The sequence below is a fragment of the Phascolarctos cinereus genome, unplaced genomic scaffold (genome assembly GCF_003287225.1).
Source record: "Phascolarctos cinereus isolate Bilbo 61053 unplaced genomic scaffold, phaCin_HiC Scaffold_726;HRSCAF=1367, whole genome shotgun sequence".
Lineage (NCBI taxonomy): Eukaryota > Metazoa > Chordata > Mammalia > Diprotodontia > Phascolarctidae > Phascolarctos > Phascolarctos cinereus.
The window spans coordinates 387,905,371-387,932,744 of record NW_027556098.1 but is presented as its reverse complement, the minus strand read 5'-3'; the positions used below and the strand labels follow the sequence as shown (position 1 = coordinate 387,932,744).

At 42.2% G+C, this 27,374-nt stretch overlaps 1 protein-coding gene across 3 annotated transcripts in view; it reads left to right on the top strand.

The window, feature by feature from the left end:
• Positions 1-23,519, top strand: part of PDPN (podoplanin) — a 42,290-nt gene extending 18,771 nt beyond the window's left edge. Inside the window, exons 2-6 of one of the 3 annotated variants that reach the window (XM_020973497.2) lie at positions 8,884-8,969; positions 12,684-12,807; positions 17,920-17,958; positions 19,084-19,195; positions 21,144-23,519. In XM_020973497.2, the coding sequence (XP_020829156.1) occupies positions 8,884-8,969; positions 12,684-12,807; positions 17,920-17,958; positions 19,084-19,195; positions 21,144-21,150 (368 nt within the window). In that variant the 3' untranslated portion in view covers positions 21,151-23,519. The remainder of the gene's footprint in view (positions 1-8,883; positions 8,970-12,683; positions 12,808-17,919; positions 17,959-19,083; positions 19,196-21,143) is intronic. The other 2 variants (XM_020973508.2, XM_020973515.2) reach the window with 2 other exon arrangements.
• The last annotated feature ends 3,855 nt before the right edge of the window (positions 23,520-27,374 follow it).

Here is a 27,374-nt window from a genome sequence, read left to right as displayed (position 1 = left end):
TTTTATATACAAAAAATAAAGTGCATAGCATTACAAAGGAAACCTGTTATAATGAAATATGGCTGTCAAAGTTGTTTTTTTTTAAACAAGTTATATATCTATCCATGGCCCAGGTGAAGTGTGTCAGAGTTCATGGAGAGCTGGACTTTTTGAGTCAGGAGGAATCAGAGTTCAAATCTCACTTTTGCTAGTTTTTAGCCATGTGACTGATGGCAAGTCATTTTCACATATCTGATCTTCAGTTTCCCCTTCTGTGAAATGCAGAATAATAGTACCCAGAGTACCTACCTCACCGGGTCATTTTGAGGCTTAAATGAGCTAATGTGTGTTAAATACCTGGCAAATTTTATACTATATTCTATAAATGTCAGTTATTATTTTCAGTGAGCCAGGGCTCCTAATCCTTGAACCTTAAATTTCCTTGCCCTCACCCTCAGAGTTTCTACCAGGGATTTATGCTGTCCAAGAGAACTCTTTAGAAGCTACAGTTTAGAGGGATTCCATGGCACATTCCTTTTTAAAGCAAATGCTCACCCTTTCCTGGCTTACATATTGCTGTCCTTGTTAGCCTAGATTTTCAGGGACTGAATTTCCCTGAAATTCCCACCCTAGGGAGGCCCAGTGGATGAGAGAGGAGGCACATTCACCTAATCCACATGTCTTCTGGAGTGTGAATAGCATCAGGGTTGGGGGTTGGGTTATGAACAGAAATTGGAGGAAAAGTTGAGCTCTATGAAGAGGCTGGAAGAAGATTACTAAGTCTGTCTAGAGTACCAGGATCCAGGAGGAATTCTTGGCTGCCAGCATTTAGGAAGATACGGTAGGGTGGGAGTAGAGACAGCTGCCCCAGTGCCATGTTAGAAGAGAGGCTGAAGAAGGAAATCATTCTGGGAGGAACGGGTCTGCACCAGTCACCTTCCCACCTCAGAGCTGCCAGAGTGACATTTCTGGATACCCAGAAACTGAATCAGAGAATGTCAGAGCTGGGAGAGGCACTTAGAACACAGGATGTCAGAGCTGGGAGGGCCCTTAGAACACAAGAGTGTCAGAGCTGGGAGAGGCACTTAGAACACAGGATGTCAGAGCTGGGAGGGATCTTAGAACACAGGATGCCAGAGTTGGGAGGACCCGTAGAACAAAGAACGTCAGAACTGGGAGGGGTCTTAGAATGCAGAATATCAGAGCTTGCAGAGACCTTAGAGATCATCTGTTCCAACCTTTCTTCCCTGACTTTACCTTAAATTGAGGACAAGAGAATGCAGCAGTCAGGGGCAATTAATTGTCCCAGATCACACTGAGTTAGTGGCAGAGGCAGGCCTGGAGCCCAGTTCCCTTGACTCCCAGAACAGGTACAGTTACTGTTCCACCCAGCTCCTTGCTAACCTGTTGTCGAGTCTTCAGAAGTCATTGCAGTGCCAACATCGACGCATGCATGCTTTGAAGGTGCCCAGAAAAGATTTAGGGTCCTGCCTGCTTGACCTCCCTTGCTCTATGCATCCCTCTCCTCCATGTTCTCTTCCTGGGCTGCTGTGAGCCCTGTGGCCACCCCTTACTGATCCCACCAACGGTCAGGCTATGAGAGGTAGGAGAAGAGGGGCCTGTATTGAGGAAAGACCAGAGGGGCTGGAAGCAGCCCAGACAGAAGCTGACAAAGAGGGTGCTGTTGTGTCCAAGGCGGGGATCCTGAGCATCCTGGGCAAAGTCAACTTCATCTTAATCCTCAGCCTGAAAGATGGCTCCTGTGTCAGGAGGGTTGGGGGTTGGGAGAAGAAGGCAGGCCCTCATCCAGACCAAGTTTGTTTCAAAACAACAGCTGGATGCAGCAGTGAGAGTTCTTACGAACCCCAGGCAAGTTTGAGAGCATCTAGACTTGAAAATAGAACATGGCCCAAACAGGAAGGGGAATTCTTAAAGTATTCTTCCAAGAGGATATAAGAACTAAACATGCACTAATACCCGTTTAGATCTGCAAGAGGTCTCAGAGGCCATCTGGTCCAACCCCTTCATTTTACAGATGGGGAAACTGATACCTGAAAAGATTAATTGATTTGCATGATTATAGATTTTGAGCTGCAAGGGACCCTATAAATTATTTAATCTAACCCTCGCCTCCATTTTTCAGAATTGATGCCCAGAGAGGTTTAGTGAGTGGCCTGTGATCACATGGCACATACATGTCAAAGGCAGGATTCAGAATCAGGCTTCCTGACTCCAAATCCAGTGGTCTTTCCACTGTGCTGATTCTTGCTTCTCCAGTATGTGTTATTTTGTCCTTGAGCAAATGTTCTTAACCTGGGGTCCGTGAACTTAAAAAAAAACATGTTTTATAAGAATTTTCCAATATAGTTGGTTTCCTTTGTAACTCTATGCATTCAAAAATGTTGTTTTGAGAAGAGAATTCTCCAGACTTTCAAAGGGGTCCATGACCAGAAAAGGTTAAGAACTTAGAGATTGAATTCCTGTTGCTACTCAGTGAGTAAAAATGTCTGGACCCTCCTTTTAGGATCATAGATTTACAGCTGAAAGGGACCTGAGATGTCATCTAATCTAAGCCCTTCATTTTACAGAAGGGGAAATTGAGGCCCATGGAAGTACCATGACTTACCCAGAGTCACCCAGGGAAGAAGCATCTGAGTTCGGATTGGAACCCACATCTTCTTGAGTCCAAGTGCAGTGCTCTATCTATTCTACCGGGGTGCATTTCCTCACGTCAGAACCAGGAGGGGCATTAGACATCATCTAAGTCCATCTTCCTTGGGAAACTGGTGTAATGAATGGGGAAGTGACTTGTCCGAAGTCATACAGAAAGTTAATGGAAGAGCTGAGGATAATAACATTTACATAGTGTTTTATAATATAGAAAGGGCCTCCTTCATAACAGGGTGAAATGGGTAATACAACATTATGGTCTCCATTTTACAGATAAAGAAACTGAGAGTCAGAATAGCTAAATGGATCAGAGCTCGACCTCAAACCTAGATCCTCTGACTCCTAGTCTAGCACAATTTCCAATATTATAATCCCGAGGATGGCCGGTCTGAATTAGTAATCAACCTGGACTATGGAAAATATTCAAGAAATGAAGTGTGATTACTTTCAAGGACATAAAGTAATGTAAACTTAGGTAACAGGGCTTCCAAGCAGAAGTCTTCAGGGACTTATTTTGGTGAACAGATCAATTGTTCTTAATTAATATATTAATGCAAATAAAGGTCTGCTAGAGTATTAGAAGAGTTTGTTCTCAAACACCCCTTCCCCCTAACAGTTTTCTCATTAAAATGTATTTTGTATTCATTTCAATGAAAGAGGTAGCATGGTAGAAAATGTGTGAAATTTGGATTCCAAGGGTCTGGGTTGGAATTCTGACAATTACTACCTGTTTGACCTTGGACAAGTATCTTCACCTCCCTGAACCCTGAACTTCATTTTCAAAATGGGGTGGGGGGTTGGATTAAATGCTTTCTGGGCCCACCCAGCTCTAGATCTAAGACTCTGAGATCCCATGATCCTAAAACATCTGTTAATCCCTGTGCAAGCACTGGGGTCTCAAAACCAAAGTGAAACAGATCTTGCTGTCAAAGAGCTTATAATCTATCACATTATAGGTAGACCAAAAGTAAGATTGGCCCCAAACTCATAAGAATAATCACCAGTTCAAAATTAGAACTTGAGTAAAGAGATTGGTCCCATGCTGGAAAATTGCCATGAGATCTCACCAATATGCAAGGAGACTGAGTTGGGCATGGGAAAGGTAGAATAGGCTAGATGGACCTTGGAGGCTAATGTGTGCGTACACAGCTTGGCATTGGGGTTCGATGTTCTTAGAAACATCCACAGCTACTGGTTTTGTTTTAAGAAGGAAAATGGTTTTGAGCATGAAAGCTGCACTACATAACCCACACTCCACAATGGAGAGGAAAAAGATGGGAAGGCAGGCTGAAATCCAACAGCTGTGCCCAGCAGGAACCTGTAATGCCGGGACAACAGGGACTATTATCACTGAGGGATGGGTTGGGATCTCTCATTAAGAGCAACTTTCCCATGAAGCCGAGAGAAAGGGAGGTCATGGAGACAAAAGGAACGCCCCCTGATCCTGTCTGTCATTCAGGACCTTGCCTTTGTCTATCCAGAGTTGAAGTTTGTATTGAGTGGGTTATAGGAGAGGGAAGAACAGGGAGAAACACCAGAGCTCCCAGCACAGTAACCTGCTCCATTCTATACTGGGATTTAAAATGCATGTGTGTATGTTTATATACATGTATGGTATGTCATATGCATATGTATGTAGGCTTGTGGGAGTATGCATATATTTAGATACATGTAAGTAGGCATCTAAATACATCTAAGTATATGTATATAAATTTGTGCACATGTGTAGGCATGTGTGTAGTGTGCACACACATGTATAGGCATATGTATGCACATACATGTGTTTAAGTATGTATTCATTTGTGTTCACTGCTTTTATGTATGTGTCTAGTATATGTGATGTGCTATACTTATGTGAGAAACAGTGTGGTGTAATAATAGTTCACATTTATATAGTGCTTAAAGATTTGCAAAGTATTTTCCACTTTACATTTATTACCTTAGAAGCCTAGATTCAGAGGACAGAGGGCTCTTAGAGGTCCCTCATTTTACAGATGAAGAAACTCAGTTGCCGAGAGGCTAAAACCACTTCCCATCATCATATAGGTAGCAAACTGCTGAGCCAAGATTCAGACATAGGTTCTCTGAATCCAAATTCAGTGGTCTTTCTGTAGTAGCACACTGCCTCCTTTGAGGAAACTGATCATTTGAGATGGTAAGATCACTTTTTGGTGGTTATATAGCTAGCAGGCCTCAGAGACAAGATATGAACTTGGGGTTTGTTTTTTTTCCAAGATTTTAATTTTCATTTCTTGTTATTCCAAATTTGACAAATCCCAACAAACATGAACATTTCCATATACAAAGAACAGAAAAAGAGAGTTCTTGTATTTGGAACCTCAGATCTGTTCATCTGTTGTATAAAGCTTGCTGTTGGGATTTTGTTCTGCTTTGTTTTGTTTTTAGTATGTAACGAATTCAACCAAACCCAGGTTTTCCTGACTCTGAATCCAGCATTTTATCAACTAGGGCTCAAAGGGTTCTAAGGCTGGAAGGGAACTCGGAGGTCAGCTAGTCTAATCCCCTCATTTTTCAGATTGAGAAACTGAGGTCCCAGGGAGATAAAGGGACTTTCTCAAGCTCATACAGGGAGTAAGTGGTAAGAGCCAGGATTCAAACTTGAGTCTAGTCATCCCAAGTTCAAGATTCCAAGTCCGAGGGTTTTTTTTACATGGCACTGCCTGGCTGTGCTGACTTTCCATATATATTATATCTACACACACACACACATACACATACACACACACACACATATATATGTATGTATATATTGTATGTATGTATGTATATACCTATATGCCTATTTATCTGTGTATATTTCTATAAATATGCACATTTCTATTGATGTTTCCGTGCTATTTGGGAGTTGACAAGCAACTCTTAGAATCAATACAGAATACCTCCAGAAAATACTTTTAAAAATGCATTGTTTGGTACGACAGCTTCAGAACTCTAGTTCTGAAAAGGAGGGCAATGAGATGCTTGGCTCCTTCATAAAGGGTCCTTGTCTGCCAAGGAGCTTTTCTCCTCCCCTCCTCCCCCAAGCACACAGCTCGACTCGACATTTGTCTTCAATAGGCCCCATCAATCCCTCTAGCAGCCAAACCTTGACCTCCAGTGAATGGGGGTGGGGGATGGGAGAGGAGGGAAGCCATCCCTGGGGTCCAACAATGATTTGACTATGGCTCCTGGTGAAACCCTTTCCCTCAGAGACTACAAATAAACCCACACGCTCAGACGCTTGATTCCATGCTATCCATCTTCAGGGATGGGGATTTAGAGCATCAAATGCAGAATGAAAAGCAGAAGCAGGGAGGACGCCAGAGACTTTGCTCCTTCCTATGCTGCCAGAAAAGTTCCAATCAAATATTTATTAGTTCTTGTCTTGGGCTTGGCTGTCTGTGAGCATATTTATAAGGGAAGCAGAGGGGGAGAAAAAGATGTCTTTCAACAGACAGAGGTGCTACCAGTCTCAGAGCCCAGCTGCTCTTCCATGACTCATAGAGATCTCCAAACAACCCCCTTCTCCTCCCCTCAAAGGCACGTGTTTTCTCTCCTGTTTTGCAAGATGGTTTGGTCATGAGATTTCGGGAACCTTATCCCATGCCAGGGGACGGGGCTGGGGCTCATGAGTCAGACTGTTAACTCTTCAAGTGGGCATATATTGTGTTTGTAGTGAAGTTGTAAAATCACTGATTTAAGGCAGGAAGGGACCTTGGAGGCCATTAAGTCCAAGTCCCTCATTATACTGATAAGGACACTAAAGTGACTTGCCCAAGGTCACACAGTCAAGGGGAGGTGAGATTTTAATTCAGGTCTTCAAGTCCAGGGCCGAGTCCAACTGTGCCATGTTGCCTTTCAAAGACTGGGGCGAGTCATCCGTCACTACTCAGCAGGGCTTAGCAGGCTCACAAGTGATTTCTAAGAGTCACTGGATGGCTAGGTTCTCACATTTTTCCCCCATGCATGGGTGGAGAACAACCCAAGAGGGTCCAAGCCTTCCATGCCAGGAAGCAAGGTCATTCCAAATGGAGCTGGTGAAAAGCCAAGGCCAAAGGGCAATGTTTTCTCCCAATAAGACATAAATTCCTTAAGGACACGGACTATTTAATTTTTGTCTGCGTCCTCAGAACTTAGCACATAGTAGGTGCTTAATAAATGCCCATTGAATTTCATTGATTTGAAGGCAGAACGATAGCTAGAAATTCTTGTGCTGAGCAAATTCAGTTGGAATACAAAGCAAAAGCATGGATGACACCTGGGAAAGATATAAGGTGGGAACCCAAGACACAGTCGCAGTACAGTTGGGTCAGAAAAGAGGGCAGCCTACTGGCTTTCAAGTGGAATGAGAGGAGGGAAAATGTCACAGGGAGAAGAGGATGTAACAGTAGGCAAACAAACATTTGTTAAACAATTACTCATATTAGAAACAGTGCTAAGAACTGGTGATACCAAAAGAAAAGGTAAAAACAGTCCCTTCCCTGAAGAAGCTGACATTCAGTGGGCCCAGGAGATGGGTGCTAGTAATGCTGATGGAGTCTTGGTGGAGGACAATTGAGGCTGGACAAGGGAATGTGGACTATAGTACAGGGTGGCTCTGAACTGGTCAAGCACAGAGAGGCTTTGAGACCCTGGCCCAGAGAAGTACAGGCCACCCCAATCTGGAGCCCCGGGAAAGGCTCGAGTCACTCCACCCTGGGGACAGCTCTGTCTGAGAGGCAGATTTGGGGCAGATGGAGTCAATAGGAGGTAAGCAGGGAGCCTGGTGCCCATAGAGGGAGGTAGATTCCTCGCTTGGATGGGCAGGGAGCCTAGAGTGCTTGGCTCTGGTATGTGGGAGGCAATAAGGTGTGTGCACAGGTCAAGCAGTGGTGATTGGAGCCAAGGTCATTTCCCACTGCTTCCGGGGCCATCTCCAGTCATCCTAATCCACATCTGGCCACTGGACTCAGATGGCTCCGGAGGAGAAAGTGAGGCTGGTGACTTTGCACAGCCCTCCCTCACTTAAATCCAATTCACTTGCATGTCATGGCATCACCTCCCTGATGTCATGGTCCTCTTCAAGAATGAAGGATGAACAGCAACCTCTGTGGAGACAAGAACAGTAAACCAGGGCCACAAAACAGCAGGGTGGGTAGGAGACACCATTTAGTATATTACAGATGCATTCCACTCTGTTCTCATCTGTGAAATGGGATGATTAGTCTACGATCATAGGCAGTGTGTGTGGTACATTGGAAAGGAAGCTGGGTTTGGAGTCAGAGGACCAACTCCCAGCCCTACATGTGTAACTTTGAGCATGGTAACTGACTTGTCTGTGCCTCAGTTTCCTCCTCTGTAAAAGAGTGGATTGGTCTCTGAAATTCTTATTTCTATGATCTTGGGATTTTCTTAGAAAGAAAGAGAGAAAGGAATACAAAATGGAAGAAGAAAAGAAGAAAGGAAGGAGGGAGGGAAAGAAGAGAGGAAGGAAGGAAGAGAGAGAGAAAAAAGAAAGGGAGGGAGGGAGAAAAAAGGAAGGAAAAGAGGAAGAAAGGAAGGGAGGGAGGGAGGGAAGGAGGGAGGAAAAAAGACGTAGAGTCAGTGGGTATGCAGATCATAGTAAGACATCTGTAGCCTAGTGGAAAAGTTTGGTGGAAAATGCCTTAGGCCCAGAAAAGCTAGGAGACTTGCCCAGGGTCATGAAGCTAATAAGAATCATGGGTAAAATTTGAACCCAGTTATTCTAGACTGTAAGCTCAATGCTCTGTCCACTATACCACATAGATACATATATAAATGAATGAACATAAATAAATGAACAAATAAATAGATAGATGAATGAATCAATGAATCAATGAATGAACAGTAGTATTTTCTGAATGGTCATGCAGCATAGTAGTAATAGGGAGTGGGCCCTGGAGTCAGGAAGACTCAGGCTAAGATTCTAGATGTGTGGCCCTCAGCCAATCATTTGCCTTTTCTGAGCCTTAAACACCTGTCTAAGACCGTAAGTTACAAGTGGGTTGAAATTTGCATTGTTGGAGGGGTTTCCCACTGAGAAAATGACAGGTTTTTGCAATACTGAAGTCCTGTGTAGCTCTCCAGGTCTCTGGGGAAATGGTCTCTGGAGGTCAGGTCTCTGGAGCAGCAGAAAGCCCACGAGATGACTGGAGAGAAATGTAACCCCCCACAGAGGAAGGGAGGAATGGAGAGTTTCCAGCGTGGAGTTCTGACTCAGTCTTTCTCCTCCAGCCAGCACAACCTTACCAGAAGATGGCATGACCACGGCAGTCTCCAGTGACTGGCATCCTCGTGGTTCTGATGATGCATCAACACCGGTGGGTATCTCCAGCCTCATGCCATCTCATTTTCTTGCCAGGTTTAATTCTTGGAGCTGAAGGCTGGGTCGAAGTACAACAAAAGGCAAGGAAGTAGGTGGCTCTCTATGGGAGTTTGGGGGAAGGGGTTGAGAGCTCTATCTTCCAGTATCCTAAGAGTGACAGCAAAGCCTAGTGGCTAGGACACAGAGCTTGGAGTCAGGATGGCCTGCCTGGCTTCAAATCCTCCCTCACATACTTGCTATCTGTGTGGCCCAGGTAAGTCTCTCTGCCTGTAATGTCTCTGCCTCAGTTTCTTCATCTGTAAAATGAGGAGGTTGAACTCTATGGCCTCTAAGTCCCTTCCAAATCTAAATCTATAATCCTATGAAGGACTGTGAAGCAGAAAGAGGAAAATATTTGTTCCTTCCAGTTCAAGAGAGAAGAACTAAGAAGGGAGGGGGAGAATTGCAAGGAGGCAAATTTAGATTTGATGCCAGAAAAAAACAACTTCTCAACGATCGATCAACATTTATGTCATTTATTTATGTCACCTATTTTTTAAATGTCACCTGTCATCCAACAGTACAGTGCTAAGTGCTGGCAATCCAGGTATAAAGAATGAACCAATCCCTCTGTAGAAAGAGCTGACATTTTACCAGGGGAGCCAACAAGTACACACAAACACACATACACACATATCTACACACATGCGCACACATACATACACATATACATGTGTGTATGCGTGTGTTTGTATGTAAATACATACACACATACATGTGTGTATATCTGTATCTACTGGCTGTTCCACAAACAAGACCCTCCATCCCTTGACTCAGGACATTCTCTCTGGTTGTCTTCCATGCCTTGGATGCGCTACCTTCTCCATTTTGACTACTGAGCTCCCTGGCTTCCTTTAAGTCCCACCTAAAATCCCACCTTCTCCAGGAAGCCTTCCCCCATCCCTCTTAATTCCACTGCCTTCTCTCTGTTAATTATTTCCTATTTATCCTGTCTAGAGCTTGCTTTGTGTATATCTGTTTCTATGTTGTCTCTCCCATTAGATCATAAGCTCTTTGTGGGCGGGGTGTCTCTTGCCCTTTTTTTGGATCCCCACTGTTTAGTACAGTGCTTGACACAGAGTCCAGAAGGTGAAGTTTGGATTCAATTAAAGAGCCACATTGAGGACCTAGAGGGCCACATGTGGCCTCGAGGCTGTGGGTTCCCCATCCCTGGAGTGGACTCAATAAATGTCGATTGAATGAACAAATACAAATATGTACAAAATCATTTGGGAGGGAGGGCACTAGGAGTTAGGGAAGTGGACCAGGAAAGGCTTCATATAATGGGTAATGCCTCAGCTTCGTCTTAGGGGTGAGAGGGCCTCTGAGGCTTAGGAAAGCGGAGAGTGCATTTCAGGCCTGGGGGACAGCCTGTGGAAAGCAGTGAGTGTGGGCATGGCGCTGTCCCAAAGTGGAATGGACTGCCTCTGAGTTAGTCGGTTCCTCCTCTTTGCAGGCCAAGCAAAGGCTGTGTTGTAGATGGGTTTGCTTTCAGGGGTGTGGGGTAGAATAGAAGACCACTGAGATTCCTTCCACTTCTGGAATTCTGGGGTAACTACCTGCATAGATCTCAGAGGAGTTCCGGGCTTGGAAGGGATTTTCCAGGGGCTGTGATTTGTTCTTCCTGCCCATAATTATTCATTGACTCTGAACTTTACGGAGGGAAAGGGAGGGGTCTAAGTTTAATTGCGAGTCCATGACCCCTAGTCTTCTCCCACCCACCAGTGGATCCAAGGCGGGACCTGGGGGGCAGTGCCCGTCAATAAATTCTAGGGCTTCCCTTTGGTGATTTACCATCTGGGTCCAACTCGGGGAGAGAGGTCCTTGGCTGTTCACACTTAACACTATCCTGAGCCACTGCGTAACTTTGGCGTGGCTGCGTAACTGGAATCCATATTGAATCCCTCGGCATCTCAAGGTGGCTCAAAGCCCTCTGCCCTGCCCATGGAGTTGGTGGAGCAACAAGAGTTTGCATCTTTTATGGAGAGGACACTCCCACTGCCTTCCAAACTGAACAGTCTACTCAAGAATCAATGTGTGGTCCAGTGGAGAGAATCTTGGATTTGGAGTCAGCAGACCTGGGTTCAAATCTTAGCTCTGTCACTTACTACCTATGTGACCTGGACAAAACACTTACCCCCTCTGGGTGTCCAGCTTTTCTCACCTTTAAATTGAGGGGGTTGGGCAGAACAACTTCTGAGGTCCTTTCCAACTTGGAATTTGTGATCCTGTGACCTGGGTACAAAACCCAGTTCTTTCACTTACTCCCTGTGTGACCTTAGGCAAGTCATTTTCTCTTTGGGTTTCTTCATCTGTAAATGAAGGGATCAGACTAGAAGGACCTTCAAGTTTCTTTCCAATCCAACATCCCTATTCCTATAACCTGGATTAGGATTTTAGCTCTGCCTCTTACTACCTATGTGACCTTGCATAAGTTGCCTTTCTGGGCTTCCAGGTTTCATCATCCATAAAATGAGGAAATTGGATTAGGTGGACCTCGAAGGTCCCTTCCAACTCTGATCTCTACTCCTATAATTTCTCCTTCCCACCGCTTTCAAACAGCCAACAAATATTGGAACCCTTCTCTGTACAAAGCACTGTGATGGGTATTCTAGAGAAGAAGATCAAATATAAAATCCTCTGTTTGGTGTTCAAAGCCCTTTCTAACCTCCTGCCCCCTCTACCTACATTTCCAATCTTCTTATGCCTTATACCACCCCCTTCATACCCTGATCCAGTGAGGCGTGGCCTTCTTGCAGTTCCTCAAACAAGACCCTCCATCTCCAGACTCCAGGCATTTCCCCTCACTGTCCCTCATGCCTGGAATGCTCTCCCTCCTCATCTCTCCCTCCTGGCTTCCCTGGCTTCCTTCAAGTCCCAGTTAAAATCCCCCCTTCTACAGGAGGCCTTCCTCAGTCCCTCTGAATTCCAGTGCCTTTCCTCTGTTAATTATCCCCTATTTATCCTTCAAGTAGCTGGTTTATACATAATCATTTGCACGTTGTCTCCCCCATCAGACAGGGAGCTCCTTGAGGCCAGGGGCTGTTTTTGCCTTCTTTGTATCCCTAGGGCTTAGCATAGTGCCTGGCACATAGTAGGCACTAAAATGTTTGTTGACTTGACATTTTATTTAATTTTTGTGCCTCAGTTTACCTTTATTTCTCACAGAACACAGCCAAGATTAGAGGCCTGAGTTTTCTCAAATAAAATTAGCCTTTATAGAGACCAAGCTTGAGGCCACTGCAATGTTATCAAATACTGTGGCTTATGCTACAGAAAGAAGTCTTGTCCTCCGAGCATTATGAGATAAGATGCGTTTGCACAGAGAGCAAGCCTGTAGTAATGGAAATGTTCTGAGAGAGACTGTTTCCTTTGGCTTGATATTTTCAAAATGTAATACATGCTCTCTGTCCTCAGGGAGCTTACAATCTAGCTGAGGAAGAAAAGACAACACATTAATTTTGTGCTGATGGTTCTTTTGTTAGAACTGTGACCCACCCAGAGGCAGATGTGTGATACAGATGATAAATGCTATTGAAAATTCTGGCTGAGGTGGTACAGTCAGTGGAACTCAGTCCCCAGGCACGAAAAGTAGTACAAACAAGTGTCCTTCATCCTTCTGTGAGGCTGCTTACTGGCTTTTTTCCTGGTTTTCCCACCTGCTCCATAGCTGCCCCCAAGAACCATAAGACCCCACCATACCACAGGAGCCGATGACAAACCCACTCCAGAGCCCACAGTCCACAGCAGAGAGAACTCCACGGACTCCAGGGTTATAACTGACCATCCCAGTGGTAAGAGACTAGTTTATTTGTTTAAAAAAATAATGTCAATTATGTACTTGCTATAAAACTTCAATTATGTACTTACTATAATATGTAAAGGGAAGCCAAGTGGTACAATGGACAGAGCACCAGACCTGGAGTCAGGAAAACCTGATGTCAAATCTGGCCCTAGACATTTACTGGCTGTGTGACCCTGTTTCACCCTGTTTGCCTCAGTTTCCTCATCTGGAAAATGATCGGGAGAAGGAAATGGCAGTCCACTCCAGTTTCTTTGCTAAGAAAATTCCAAAATGAGGTCACAAAGAGTTGGACACAACTGAAATGACTGAGCAATGACAATAATGTATAAGACATTTTGCTAGGTCCTAGGCACACAAAGACAAAACCAAAATATCCCTATCATTATTCCAGTGGGATAGACATCAGGTTCCTCATTTGCAAAACTTTGCCTCCCACCATTTGCTCTTCGCTACAACCCTGTGAGGTAGGCTATTCAGGTGTTAAGAAAGTATAAATCCAAGTGCCTGGCACATAGTAGGTGCTCATCAATAGATGAGGTTGATCATCTCCATTTTATAGAGGAGCAAACTAAAGCCCAATAATCCTAGAATAAGAATTGGAAGAGACCTTCAAGGTCATCTAGTCCAACCGTCTTGTTTTACAGATGAGGAAACTGAGGCTCAGAGAGGTTAAATGATTTGTCCAAGGTCGTACAAGTAATAAGAAGCTGGTCTTTGAACCCTGATCCTCTGATTCCAGAGCTAGTGGTTTTTTCTCATAGCACCAAATCACATACTGTGATTTTTCCCACGGTCTCAGTTACAAAATGGTAGAACTGAGAATGGAACCAAAGTTATAGGATCTTGAGATTATAGTTTTAGAATTGGAAAGGACCTCAGTGCCTGTCTAGTCCAATGATCCTCCCCACCCCAACCGATTTTTCTCTTCTGTTGGTAGAAATTTTCTCACTGGAAATTCCCTAGACTAGGGGTCAGCAAACTATCCTGTGGTTTGAGGGCCAAATCCATTCATCTCCTCTTTTTGTTTGGGAGTTAAGAATGGTTAAACCAACCAATAAATAACATAAAACTTTATTTTAAAATATAAAAAACATTCTTAAAGAGATAGGGTAGATTTGCCCTGTGGGCAGTAGTTTGCCAATTCTTGGACAGACCAATGAAATCACAGTTCAAAAAGTATAACAATATGAGGAAAGAGACAACACTGCCAACTTGAGGTAGGCTATCTCAGGAAAGGCTTCCTGGGAAAAAAAAATGTGACTGGCCTTTATATAGAGCTTTAAAGTCTACAAAGCCCTTTACGTGTATTGTCCCATTTGAGCCTCTCAACAGCCTTGGGAAGTTGGAACTACAGATACTATTTATACCCATTTTATAGTTTAGGAAATTGAAGTTCAGAGTGGTTGCAACTTCTCCGTGGCCACACAACTAGTGTCAGAAACTGAGATTTGAACCCAGGTCTTCTTCATTTCAAATCTGGCATGATCCACTGCTCTGCAGGGGATGGCACATGGGCTGAACCCTAAAGGGAACTGGGGTCTTTTGAGAGGAGGAATTGAAGAAGGTGTGTGTTCCAGGGCAGCCATGGAGGTTGACCCATTTTGACTCCAATCTTTAATGTTGATTGGCCACAGACCATCTTCACTCAAGTATGAATGGAATTAATGATACTGCAGGGTCTCTGTTCAGATAGACCACACCTCCTCAGGCCAACTGAAGATTCTAGGGGGAATAAGTCTGCTGCCATCCATGTGTAGACAGCCAAAATCTAAAGGATCCTTACTTTCCATTTCCTATAGGCAGCAGGAACCAAATTCATGGATTTACATTGGCTCATAGAAAGCAGAAACCCTGTCTTGGTGAATCTGTTTCCCCCATCTGCAAATAATGTGAAAACTCATCCCACTGAGATGTTAAGGACTTACTACATGATGAGATCAAGGAGAAACTAAAAGAGAGAATGACCAACCTGATTAGAAAACAAAATCCAGCAAGAGATAAGCTAGAGAATTTTCAGTTTAAGTGGAGTTTGAGCATCTTTGCTCAGGAAGTAGGCAGCACAGGAAAGCTTTTACCTCTTTCAGAAATCGTTGATTAGTCCAAAAGAGTATCTCCATTGGATAGAATACTGAACTTGGAAGACTTAGATAGAAATCCTGCCTCTAAGCAGTTGTATGACCTTGGGTAAATCACTAACGACCTTGAGCCTCAGTCAGTCCTCTAAGACTGCAAATGCAATCTAATAATGGCTAGCTGCCATTTACATGGTGTTGCTGTTCAGTCGTTTCAGTCATGTTTGACTCTTTGTGATCCCACTGGGATATTCTTGGCCCAGATGCGGGAGTGGTTGGCCATTTCTTTATATCTCCAGCACTTGGCACTGTATGTAGCAGATGTTATTGTTGTTTGGTCATTTTACTCTATTCCAATTCTTTGGGATCCCATTGGGATTTTCTTGGCAAATACACCAGAGTGGTATGTCATTTCCTTCTCCAGCTCATCGCACAGATGAGGAACAGGAGAAAACAGTGTTGAGTGACTTACCCAGGGTCACAAAGCTAATATCTGAGGCTAGATTTGGACTTAGATGTTCCTGTCTCCAGGCCTGGCATTCTATCCACTGCTCCACCTACCAGCCCAATCACTTACGTAGCACTTTAAAATTTATGAAGTACTTTACAAGTATTATCCATTTTATCCTCAAAATAAAACTCTATGAGGCAGGTGCTAGTATCATCCCCATTTACATATGAGGAAAGCAAGGCAGGTAGAAGTTAAGTGACTTCATTCCCCAGTTGATAAATAGTCAAAGGATATGAACAGACAGTTTTCAGATGTAGAAATGAATGCTACCTATAATGAATAATAATGCTATATGTATAGCATATATAATAATGAATAATAAAACTACACATACGAGAAATGCTCTAAATCACTACTGATTAGAGAAATGCAAATCATCAGATTGGCTAACATGACAAAACAGGAAAATGATAAATATTGGAGAAGATGTGGGAAAATTGGAATACTAATGCATTGTTGGTGGAGTTGTGTACTGAACCAACCATTCTGGAGAGCAATTTGGGACTATGCCCACAGGACTATAAAGCTGTGCATACCCTCTGAACCCAGCAATACCACTGCTAGGTCTGTATCCCAAAGAGACCACAAAAAAGGGAAGAGGACCTACATGTACAAAAATATTTACAGCAGCTCTTTCTGTGGTGGCAAAGAATTGGACATTGGGGGGACACCCACCAATTGGGGGATGACTACACAAGTTGTGGCATATGAATGTAATGGAATGCTATTGTTCCATAAGAAATGATGAGCAGGCAGATTTCAGAACAACCTGGAAAGACTTACATGAACTGATGCTGAGTGAATTGAGCAAAAGCAGTAGAACATTGTACACAGTAACAGACTCACTGTGCAATGACTGACTTCGACAGACAGCTCTTTTCAGCAATGCAAGGATCTAAGACAACTCCAAAAGACTCATGAAGGAAAATGCTATCCACATCCAGAGAAATCACTATGGAGTCTGAATGCAGATCAAAGCATACTATCTTCTTTTTTTTGTTTTGTTTTGTTTTTTTTCCTTTCTCGTAGTTTTCCCCTTTTGTTCTGATTCTTCTTTCGCAACATGACTAATGTGGAAATATGTTTAATATGATTGTACATATAACCTATATCAGATTGCTTGCCATCTTGGGGAGGGGGAAAAGAAAGGGGGGATTGAAATTTTGGAACTCAAAATCTTATGAGAGTGAATGTTAAATATGAAATTTTAATTAATTCATTAATTAATAGAAAAAATATGTTTAGTGACTTGTCCAGGGTCACATGGATAGTAAATGTCTGAGGAGAAATTTGAACTCAGTTCTTCTTGAGTCCAGACCTAGGACTCTGTCCATTGTGCCATCGAGCTGCCTAATGGAGATAGAGAGACAAAGGTCAGAAAAACCTAGGTTTTAATCTTATCTCTGACAGTAACCAGCTGTAAGACCACGGACAAATCTCTTAACCTCTCTTAGCCTCCCTCAGTTTCCCTTTCTGTAAAATGGGGACTATAATACTCATAGGACTTTATACAGCATGGTTAAAAGGCTTAAACAAGAAAATGCAAGTAATTCTTTGGAAACTGAATGTTTTTGTTTAGATGTCAGTTATTACATTAAACATCTCAAGGAGAGGGATTAGATTTCCTCATCTGTTTCCCTTATCTCCCACTACAAAAGCTTAGGACTTAGTACCTCAAACAGTGGGAATTCTATTAGTGATACTAACTCTTTATGTTTAGTAGTGATAAGTCCTAGGTGACCTAGTTTCTAGGTCCTATTTACCAATGATATTGTATGATCTTGGGAAATTGACGATCACTTCTGTGTCTTTTTTTTCCTCAGTTCTAAAAAAACCCAAACAATAGAATATCTGCTAGGTTGATTGTCCTACCTTCTAAAACAGTTGAGAATAAACAAGATATCATAAGTTAAAGGGTTATCAACTTTTAAAAAGGTACCTTAAAAGAGGAAAATGGAGGGATTAAGCTAGTTAATCTCTTAGCTCCTCCCTGCTGGGATATTTTATGTTTTAAGATAGAACAGTTTTGATATTCTGTTTTCTAAAGTCCCTTCAAGTTCTGACGCTCTATGTTATAATATTCTGTATTTTTAGGTTCCTTCCATCTTTGATATTATGTATTCTAAAGTCCCTTCTAAGTTCTAATGTTTCATGGTCGAGGGGATGTCCCAAGTCTAACATTTCATGTTTGAGCGTCCTTTCTACCTTTGTCGTTATATGTTCTAAAGGTCCTTTTAGCTCTGACATTCACATTCTAATGTCCTTCCCAGGTTCTAAGGTTTATTCCAACTATAAATCTTAAAAACATTCAAAACATTAATAATTAAGACCAATAATGAATGTTAACGTACTTCTAAAATTTTCGTTGTGTTTTTCTTAGCAAAGTCTCTTGCTCCTGTCTTTGTTGTCTCCTACCTAATCTGCAGTCTATCTGAAGCAATTTCCCCTCTAATCATGATTAAATCCCAGTTACTAAACTTTCTAACATCATTCTGTTGTTACATCTCTCTCTTTACAGAGAAAGTGGGTGGAGAGACAAAGACAGCAACTGAGAAAGGTAGGCTAGAATGAGTTACCCAAAGACATCCACTTGTCATCAACTGTATTCCTAAGCTTTAGAGCACCTGCAGGACGAGAGTTTTAAACTTTGAAAGAAAGCTCAATTAAATGGGGGAAAAGAAATAAAGCAAATTCTGGGTAGTTTGCTTTTTAATCAGAAGACAGATTGGGAGATTTTTTAAATCTCTCAGTTGTGAATTCAGTAATTCAATTCAAACCAATCCATTGAGGGCTAGTCAAGCAGTTTAAGACTTTGTACTTGTTCAAGACTTTGTGCTAAGTATGGTAAGCTACAAACACCAACAAAAAAAGAGACCTGTCCTCAAGGAGCTTGCATTCTATTGTGGGATGCAACATTTGCTCAGATAGGTAAATGCAAAGTCATTTCAAGAGAAAAAAGACTACTAAAGACCGAAAAGGGTTTCCTATAGGAGCTGGTACTGCAGATGAACCTTAAAATAAGCTCAGAATTCTAGGAGATTGAGGTGAGGACAGAGTTCGTTCTAGACATGGGGTTGACCTGAGCAAAGGTACAGAAACCAGAGATGAGGAGGGAGTGTTTAGTTTGGAGAACAGCAGGTAGAGCCATTTGGCTGGAAAGGAGAGTGGGTATAAAGGGGAATAATGTGAAATAAATCTGGAAGGCTAGACTGAAGCCAGATGGGAAACAGCTTTTAATGCCCAAGATGGCAACTTATGGTTACTAGAAAATCATGATTATCTTAATAGCCCTATTAAAACTCTTCCTAATAATTAATAGCAATGTTAAGATGTTCTTAAGCTCAATAGACAAAAGCCTATTTCATAAGGATCTTGTTTGTACCCAGATAGTTTAGAATAGCTCAAGGTCAGCCATTATATCATGCCCCAATTCTAAATCCATCCATGGGTGATGAGAGGACAATAATACATTTTGGAAATTTGCTGCTATGATTATCTGGGGCCACCTGTAAACCAACCATCCTTCTATATGTAGCTTAGTACAAATCCATCCACACTTCAGACTAGAATGTTGACTCAAAGTAGAGATACTACTCCTAGTGCATGGGTGTTACCCTTCTCCATCTCTTTTTGGAAGAAATACCAATATTGCTTCTTTCTTGCTTCTCTTTCTCTATATTAGGAGGCTTGGAGACTGTAGCATTGGTGGGAATCATTTTGGGAATCGTGATCGCCATTGGTATCATTGCTGGAATCGTCATTGCAGTCGTGAGGAAAATGTCGGGCAGGTACTCGTAAGTAAAATACCTATACACTGACATGATACATGCATGATTAGTGTGGTTTTCAGGAGACCCTTGAGCTGCAGTAGAAAGAACACTGGGCTTGGACTTGGAAGAGACTTGCTTTTACATCCAGTCCCTGAGAATTCCTAGTTATATGACCTTGAGCAAATCCCTTAGCTTCTCCAAGCCTTGGTTTTCTAATCTATAAAATGGGGACAATAAGGCCTTTAGTAATTTTTCTTACCTCAGAGGGTTGCTATGAAGAGAAAATCAAATTATCTATATGTGATTATTTTGAAAACTTTAAAGTGCAAAATAGATATCAGTCATTATCATCATCATCATCATCATCATCATTATTCCTATCAGTAGTGTTTGGAGGTCATCTGAACCATCTCTCTGTCTCCCACTGGGCTGTGTTTGAATTTGCTAATATTAGAAGGTATATGCAGTCATTCTAAATATCTAGGAAGAGATTTAGTTCAGGACATGGGCATTTTGTGAGCATGCATTGAATGCTTGTTCAATTTTGAGATCCTGCTTCAAGCTAAAACTTGAAAGGAATTAGGGTGCATCTATGTGCCACTTAAATACAGAAGTGTTGTTAGGCTTAAACGAGATAATGGATAGAAAGTACTTTGCAAACCTTAAAGCACTGTGTGAGTGCCAGTTAGTATCATTGCTACTGCTCTATAGGCACCAGGCCTGCAATCTGGTGGTTGCTTCGTTCCCTGAGCCTTCCACTGAACTCTTCCTGAGCTCAAGCGTTACTTATGGAGCAGTGCAGCACTATGCTGATAAATGTTGAACAGCCAGGCTCTCTGGAGGGGGGACCTGGTGGGGGGGGATGTATGCACACACACTTTTAAATTTAATCTACATTATTAACACTTTCTTAAGTTTAGAAATCAACAAAACAATAAATCAAGCCCTGATTTGTAGCCATTTCTGGATTTCTGAGATGTAAGATCTCACACTGAAACTTTGACAATTAATTAGCTTAAGAACTCATTCCAGCACCTACCTACCTATCTTTTCCATTGTTTCAGTCATGTCCTACTCGTCATGATCCCATTTGAAGTTTTCTTGGCACAGATGCTGAAGTGGTTTATCATTTCCCTCCCCAACTCATTTTACAGAGGAGGCAACTGAGGCAAATAGGGTTCAGTGACTTGTACAGGGTCACACAGCTGGTAAATGTCTGAGGCCAGATTTGAACTCAGGAAGAGGAGTCTTCCTGACTCCAGGCCCAGCACTCTATCTATTGTACCTTCTAGCTGTTCAAAAAAAAAAATAATAATAATGACAACTAACATTTATATAGTGCTTGCTATGTGCCAGACACTGTGCAAAGTGCTATACAACTATTATGTCATTTAATCCTCTCAATAACTCTCAGAAGTAGGTGCTATTATTATCCCTGTTTTACAGATGAGAAGACTAAGGTAAACAGAGGTAAAGTGGCTTGTCCAGGCTCACATAGCTAGTAAGTGTCTGCAGGATTTGAACTCGGGTCTTGACTCCAGGCCTGGCACTCTATCCACCATGCTACCTAGCTGCCCAAGTTTCTTCTGAATTTACTCTTTTGGGTGCCTGGAAACCCCTCTCTAGTTGTGTATAAGATCAGGCACTAGAAATAAGGGGAGGGGAGCACCGTATCAGACCACAAGTACTTAGTGAGGGAAAAGACCACGTGGATTATAAAACTGTGGATTTACAACTGGAAGAGACCATATGGGTAATCTAGTCAAACCTCCTCATTTTGCAGATAAAGAAACTGAAGCCTAGGGAAGGTAAGTGACTTGCCCAGAGTCACTAAGCTAGCAACCATCAGAGGCAATATTTGAACCCCAGTCTTTCTGACTCTGAGTCCAACCCTCTATTTATAGGTAGTTGGTATGCCAACAATCAGTCAAACAAATTAATTGACCATCTCCTTTTTCTTATTTTCCCACAGGCCATAGATGACTGGAGAATCATGTCCTTCTGCCAACTGTTTTATTTTTTAAAGAGAGCTCCTATTTTAGCTTCCCATACCCATGTGAGAAGATGATCTGTGGAAGAGCTGCTCCCCCAGTTCGAAATCCATGGTGATCCTGAAACTCTCCCAGGGGTTCCTGAGCTGAAAATGAGAAGGCTCCTCCAGCCTGTGACTCTGAACCTATGTTATTTTTCAATCATTTTTTTTATTTTTATATATACACATTGTAAAAGTAGGTGACATGACTCAAAAAATGTCTAACAGTGGATAGGAAACAAGGAAACAATGACCAGTGAGCCCATATGCAACCAAAATGGCAGCAACAGAATCCCAATGGTATTGGAACGCTCTTAATGTGCTCAGTTGCTATTGAAAGCAAAAAGGAATGTGGAAATATTGGCATTCACTCTACTCAGCTTGTACTGCTGTTAAATGGGTCAGAGGGTCATAATTCTAGAACTGGGGAGGGGGGGACATTTGTAAGGGCCATTGGGGCAGAGGGGATAGAGCCTTGTGTTTATACCTTGCCTCCAATACTTACTGGCTATGTGACTGTGGGCAAAGCACTTCACCTTTCTCAACCTTAGTTCCCTTATTAAAATGGGAGAACAGAGTCATAGCCTTAGAAAGGAGGGGCATAGAGGTCACCTAGTCCAACTCATCATTTTACAGATGAGAGAACTGAGATCAAGTGAATTTCCCAAGCTGACACTTACCTATGTCATCACCTAAGGTTGTGAGGATCAGATAGACAATATATGCAAAACATTTTGCAAACCTTAGAAATGTCAGCAATCATCATTAGAGGTTACCTAGCCCAAGCCCTTCCTTTTATAGTGAAGAAACTGAGGCCAGAGAGGTAAAAGGACTTAACTCAAGGTCGCACAGGCAGTAAGTGACAGTGGTAGGATTTGAACCCAAGTCTTCTGATTCCAAATTAAGGACTCTTTCCACTGTACCATGCTGTTCCAGGAGATAGCTTCACATACTCTGATGGGCTGAGGTGCGCAAGACCTTAGGCTCCTTTTTCCTTAGAATTTGGAATGAGCAGTGATCAAAAAGCGTCCTAAGCCTTTGTGATGTAGTGAACAGCTGTTTCTAGTTGATTGGGATAAAATACTTCAAAGACTCCCTCATGGAGTCAACCATTGGAGATAGTAAACAGGAAATCCATGATTCTGGGAAGACAAGTCCTCCCCTCCCCCCACCAAGGCCTCCTGGGCTGCTTAAAAAATTTCTCCAGAAAGGACTTGTTGACTCAATGTTTTGAGCTGACAGCCTCCCATCTCTGCATGTTTTGAAGTGAATGGGTCCAGGGTGGTCCTCTACTTAAAGGAAGGTTGGTTTCTGATTGGCTGCCAATACCACATCACTATAACCCCTCTGATCCTTAGCATGTGGCCCTGCTGGGCTAGATCATACATTGCAGCCACAAAGCTGCCAGCAGCTAACATGACTCAGGCTTAAAAGCATTTTGCTACATATCTCTAAATCATGAAGGACCCTTGTACTGGGATACACTGCAAGTAGCAGAACGTGTCAGTTTTCCTGCATTTATTTGCCTCCTTAACCTTTGTCACATTGGAGAGATGTATGAAATGGAAAACGAATGTAGCTAGAGTTAAATTTTTAAACAGCAGTAAGGTTTTAAAGCACATATGACTCAAAAACTTTTCCAGTTCTTCATTCGTTGACTTCACATATTGAGAAGTGAGTCAAATTTCCTGATTATCTCATTATTCCTCATTATTAGCTCATCATCCCAGTAGTGTCAAATGCAGCACGCCCTTTACTGAATGTCCATTGAGTTATTTTTTTTTTCAAAAGGCATCATCATTCATTGACACATATCCTGGAATGACTGGATATAGTTTCAGACCTAAGTTCTTTCAAATTGTCCAATGAATTGGTATAGGACGGGAAGCCATTACCTGAGAAATACAGCTTGTTCTCCTGGGTTTCTTGTCTTATATCAACGTTTGGATGTTATTTTATATAATCTACTCTAGGGTGAAGCTACCCATCAGCACCATATTACAAATTAAACACACAAGAGATGGAAGCAGACGGTCTAATAAAGTGTGATTGAAAGAATTTATAAACACCATGTCTTTTATCTCCCCTTCCCCCCCCCTTCAAATTTCTGGTTAGTGATTTATAACCATTCCCTTAAAATTTTTGTTTCCTATCACTTCTCCTTTCTTTTCCTCTTCCCCACTCTATGAAAAAAATAAAAGAGTCTATCTCAAATTATACACTGGACCCAGTGCCTGCTGGGACAGGACAGTGGGTTTCTTAACACTGTTTAATGCAGTGTAGACAGTTTCAAATAAAGCAGATAGTTATGTATAATAGAGAGTTGGTGTATTTATTGGGAATCTCCATGGAGTTTGGGGTGGGGGGAGTCACCCTTGGGAACATTCCAGAATGAAATTATGAATTGCATTAAAATTTGCCATGGTGATTTGAGGTCCCAAATTGACCATTTGTAATCATGGAATGGGATGAGCTTACATGCCTGTAAGAAGCCAAAAATACCCCCAAAGGATATTTCACTAAGCCTATGATCTAGTTCTCTCTCCACTGAGCAAAGGAAGCAAGGTAAGTGGGAAGTTTTGAATCATGACCTACCAACCCAACAATGTTCCAGGATGTGGGCCAGAATCCGTATTCGTGACGATCAAAAGAGAGAAGAGGATGATAGCAATTTGGGTACCTCTTCATTTGGTGGAGAAGTCAGAAGCACTTAATGTGCAAGTTTGCTATTTTGACTGACAGTTTTTGCTAGCTAAGGCACAAGGCTCAATGTTTCTATAACCATGCCAGTGACATCAGTACCTCCCAAATTTCATTACCTGGGTCAAAGCCCCAGTTGTTCTGCCCTATTTACATCTCTGGTGAAAAGATGGCCCAGGCAGACTATATATTTCCTCTCAATAAAATGTAACATACTTTAGGACACAGACTATTTTGTTTGCTTAGCTCATAGTAGGCCCCTATTGCTTATTAAATTGACTGGCTTTCTAAATCATAGCAAGAAGTGAACTTCCATAGCTCCATGAACTACTTGACCTCTCTGGCACCACCTACTATAGTAGGTCCTCTATCCTCAATTACACTTTCATCTCAATTTATTCAATCAAAATATTAGTGTGGACAAGGTTTACTTATTTGTTATTGAGTAGGCATCCACAGAAAGTTGGGAGATATAAGTCTTGGGTTCTAAATGCGAACTCTCCTACTATGCCCTTGACTCTACCGTGTGTGTATGTATATATGTTTGTATGTGTATACCATGTATATATGTATGTGTATATGTGGATAGATAGACAGACAGATAGATAGATAGATAGATAGATAGATAGATAGATAGATAGATAGATAGATAGTTAGATAGTTTCATTCTGGGAACCACAATTTAGGAAGACCATTGAAAAGCTGGAGAGTCTTAGAGAAGGACATTGCTTGATTGAAGACCCTTAATTCTATAACATATGATAAATAGTGGAAGGAACTAAGGGTATCTGGCTTGGGGAAGAGGAGACTGAGGATTATAGTGGGGGAACCTAGATTAGAGAGAGAGACATGATGAACCTCTTCAAATATTTGAAAGATTTGTCATGTAGAAGGATAATAAGACTTCTTTCTATTTAGCCCCAGAGGGCAGAACTTGAAACAACCAATAGAAGTTGGGAAGAGGTGAATTTAGGTTGGATATAAAGGAAAACACCCTGACTATGAGAAACACTCCAAAACCAAGTGGGTTGCCTTGGGAGTCAGGGAAGTTGTCCTCTCTAGAGCTCATCAAACACAGGCTAGATGACCAGTGTGTAGAGAGGATTCTTGTCTAGGTGTGATTTGGACTAGGGGGCCATGAGTCCCCACAAGCTCTGAAATCCTGGGGTCCTGTGGTTTTGCCTCCTGAGGGAGTATTTCTTCAAACAGACCCTCCCCGTCCAGGTCAATGTTTTGTTTTGTTTTCCAACTGAAATGTCTATAGATCATTTTCTTCTTGGTGGTCCTTGAACATCAAGCCTTTCAGTCCCATGACTGGAATTTCTATGAAGTTCTGCATGTGTCATATCAGAAGATTTATGATATTTGGAAACGCCTGGGCAGAGGTGGAAATAGGCACAGAGAGAGGATGTTGGGATGGAGCTTAGCTTCCTGGTAAAACGTTTCCATCCTTTTGGCAGAGAGGAAACAAGCATTAGCGCAGCCCATGTATGGGTCAGAAGTCATGCCCCCAGGTTGGAAGAGGGATCATTAGTCTCACTCTGCCTGGTCCCACAGGGCAGAACCAGGAGCCAAGGAAGGAAGCTACAGAGGGACAGATGTAGGTTTGAGGTAAGAAAAGTCTTCCTGATAGCGCTCTCCCAAAGTCGAATGGTTTGCCTCAGTAGGTGGTGGGTTCCCCCTCCCTGGAGGTCATCAGCCAGATCCTGGGTGACCACTGGTCAGGTATGGAAATAGAGAGGATTCTTCTTCAGGTAGGGTTAAGACTAAATGGCATCTGAAATCTCTTCCAGCTCTGACATTCTGTGATATTAAATGCTCAAGCATGGACAAGACACAACCTCTGAACTTCAGTTTTTTAAATTGTAAAATGGGAATAACATATATTATATATTATAGCATTATTATATAGTATAATATGTTATGGTTAGTAGATATAGTATAATATATGTTATATATACTATGTCTAGTGTATATACCATAGAGCATACTATGTATCATATATGCTATATATTATATACTATATATATTACATATTATAATATAGCATCTACCTCAAAAGTTTTGTGTGAGGATCATATCAATCAATAAACATTTAGCAAGCATCTACTATGTGCCAGGCACTGTGCTGAGCACTGGGGGTACAAAAAGAGGCAAAAGATAGTCCTTGCCCTCAAAGAGCTTATAATCTAATAGAGGAGAAAGCATGAAAACAAATATATACAAACAAGGTACATGCAGGATAAGTAGGAAATAATTGACAGAAGGAAGGTCCCAGAATAAAGAAGGGTTGGAAAAGACAAGATAGAATTTTAGTTGACACTTGAAAGAAGCCAAGAAAATCAGCAGGTGGAGTTGAGGAGGAAGAGCATTCCATGAGTGGGGAACAACTGGAGAATATCAAGAGGGGCTAGTATCCAGGACCAAGGTAATGACTGTCCTAATTGTCCTCTGTCCTTCTCACATCTCATCTCTGATTGATTCTGGGCAGCACAATTGAAGGACATCTATAAGATGGAGAATGTCCAGAGGAGGGGATGGCTATCAACATGATGAAGTACCATGAGTCCATGTCATATGAGGAGTGCTAGAAGGAACTGGAGATGTTGAGCCTGGAGAAGAGGAGAATCCGTAGAAACATGAAAGTTGTCTTGGGAATATTTGAAGAGCTGTCACGTGAAGGAGAGATTAGATTCATCTCTCTCGACCTCATAAGGAAAAATAAGGAATAATGAGGAGACCTTCCTAACAACGAGAGCTGTTCCAAAGTGCAATGGGCTGCTCTACCTGGAGAGATAGTGTGTCCCCCATCAGTGGAGGAATGCAAACAAAGGCTAGATGACTGCTTCTCTACTGTATTATCATGGGGATTTTAAAAAGATTTCAGTCGGACTAGATGGGTCCTGAGGCTCCTTCCAACTGTGAAATTCCCTAAAATTAAACTGGTTATAAAGTGCTTTGTAAACCTCGAAGCTCCCTCTGGCAACTATAATTAAGCATTATTATGATTAGATGCTTCAATGTTTCTTATTGAAAAGAATGAACATATATGCCTCCGCTTGCCAAGAGGAAATTTGTCAAGAGAGAAGACGGCTTTGTTCAAAGCCTTCCTTCCTGGGCCCTCTCTTGTGAGAGACTTTGAGCATACAAGCCATGCTTTTCCAAATCCCTCTAAATTCTAAGGCATCAAATAAAGTTACCATAAATTCAAGTCAATCCTACAAACATTTATTAATTGCCCAGCAAGTTTCATACACTGTGATTAAGTGTTAGGAAGGCTCTTCCCTCAAGGGGTTTACATTCAGGGATCTGCTGGAGGCAGTTGATTGTAACATTTTCAGTGTGAACGTTTTTTGTTGTTGAGTTATTTCCATAGCATCCAACTCTCCATGACCCCATTTGGTGTTTTCTTGGAAGAGATACTGGTTTGCCATTTCCTTCTCCAGCTCATTTGACAGTCTGAGGCTGGAT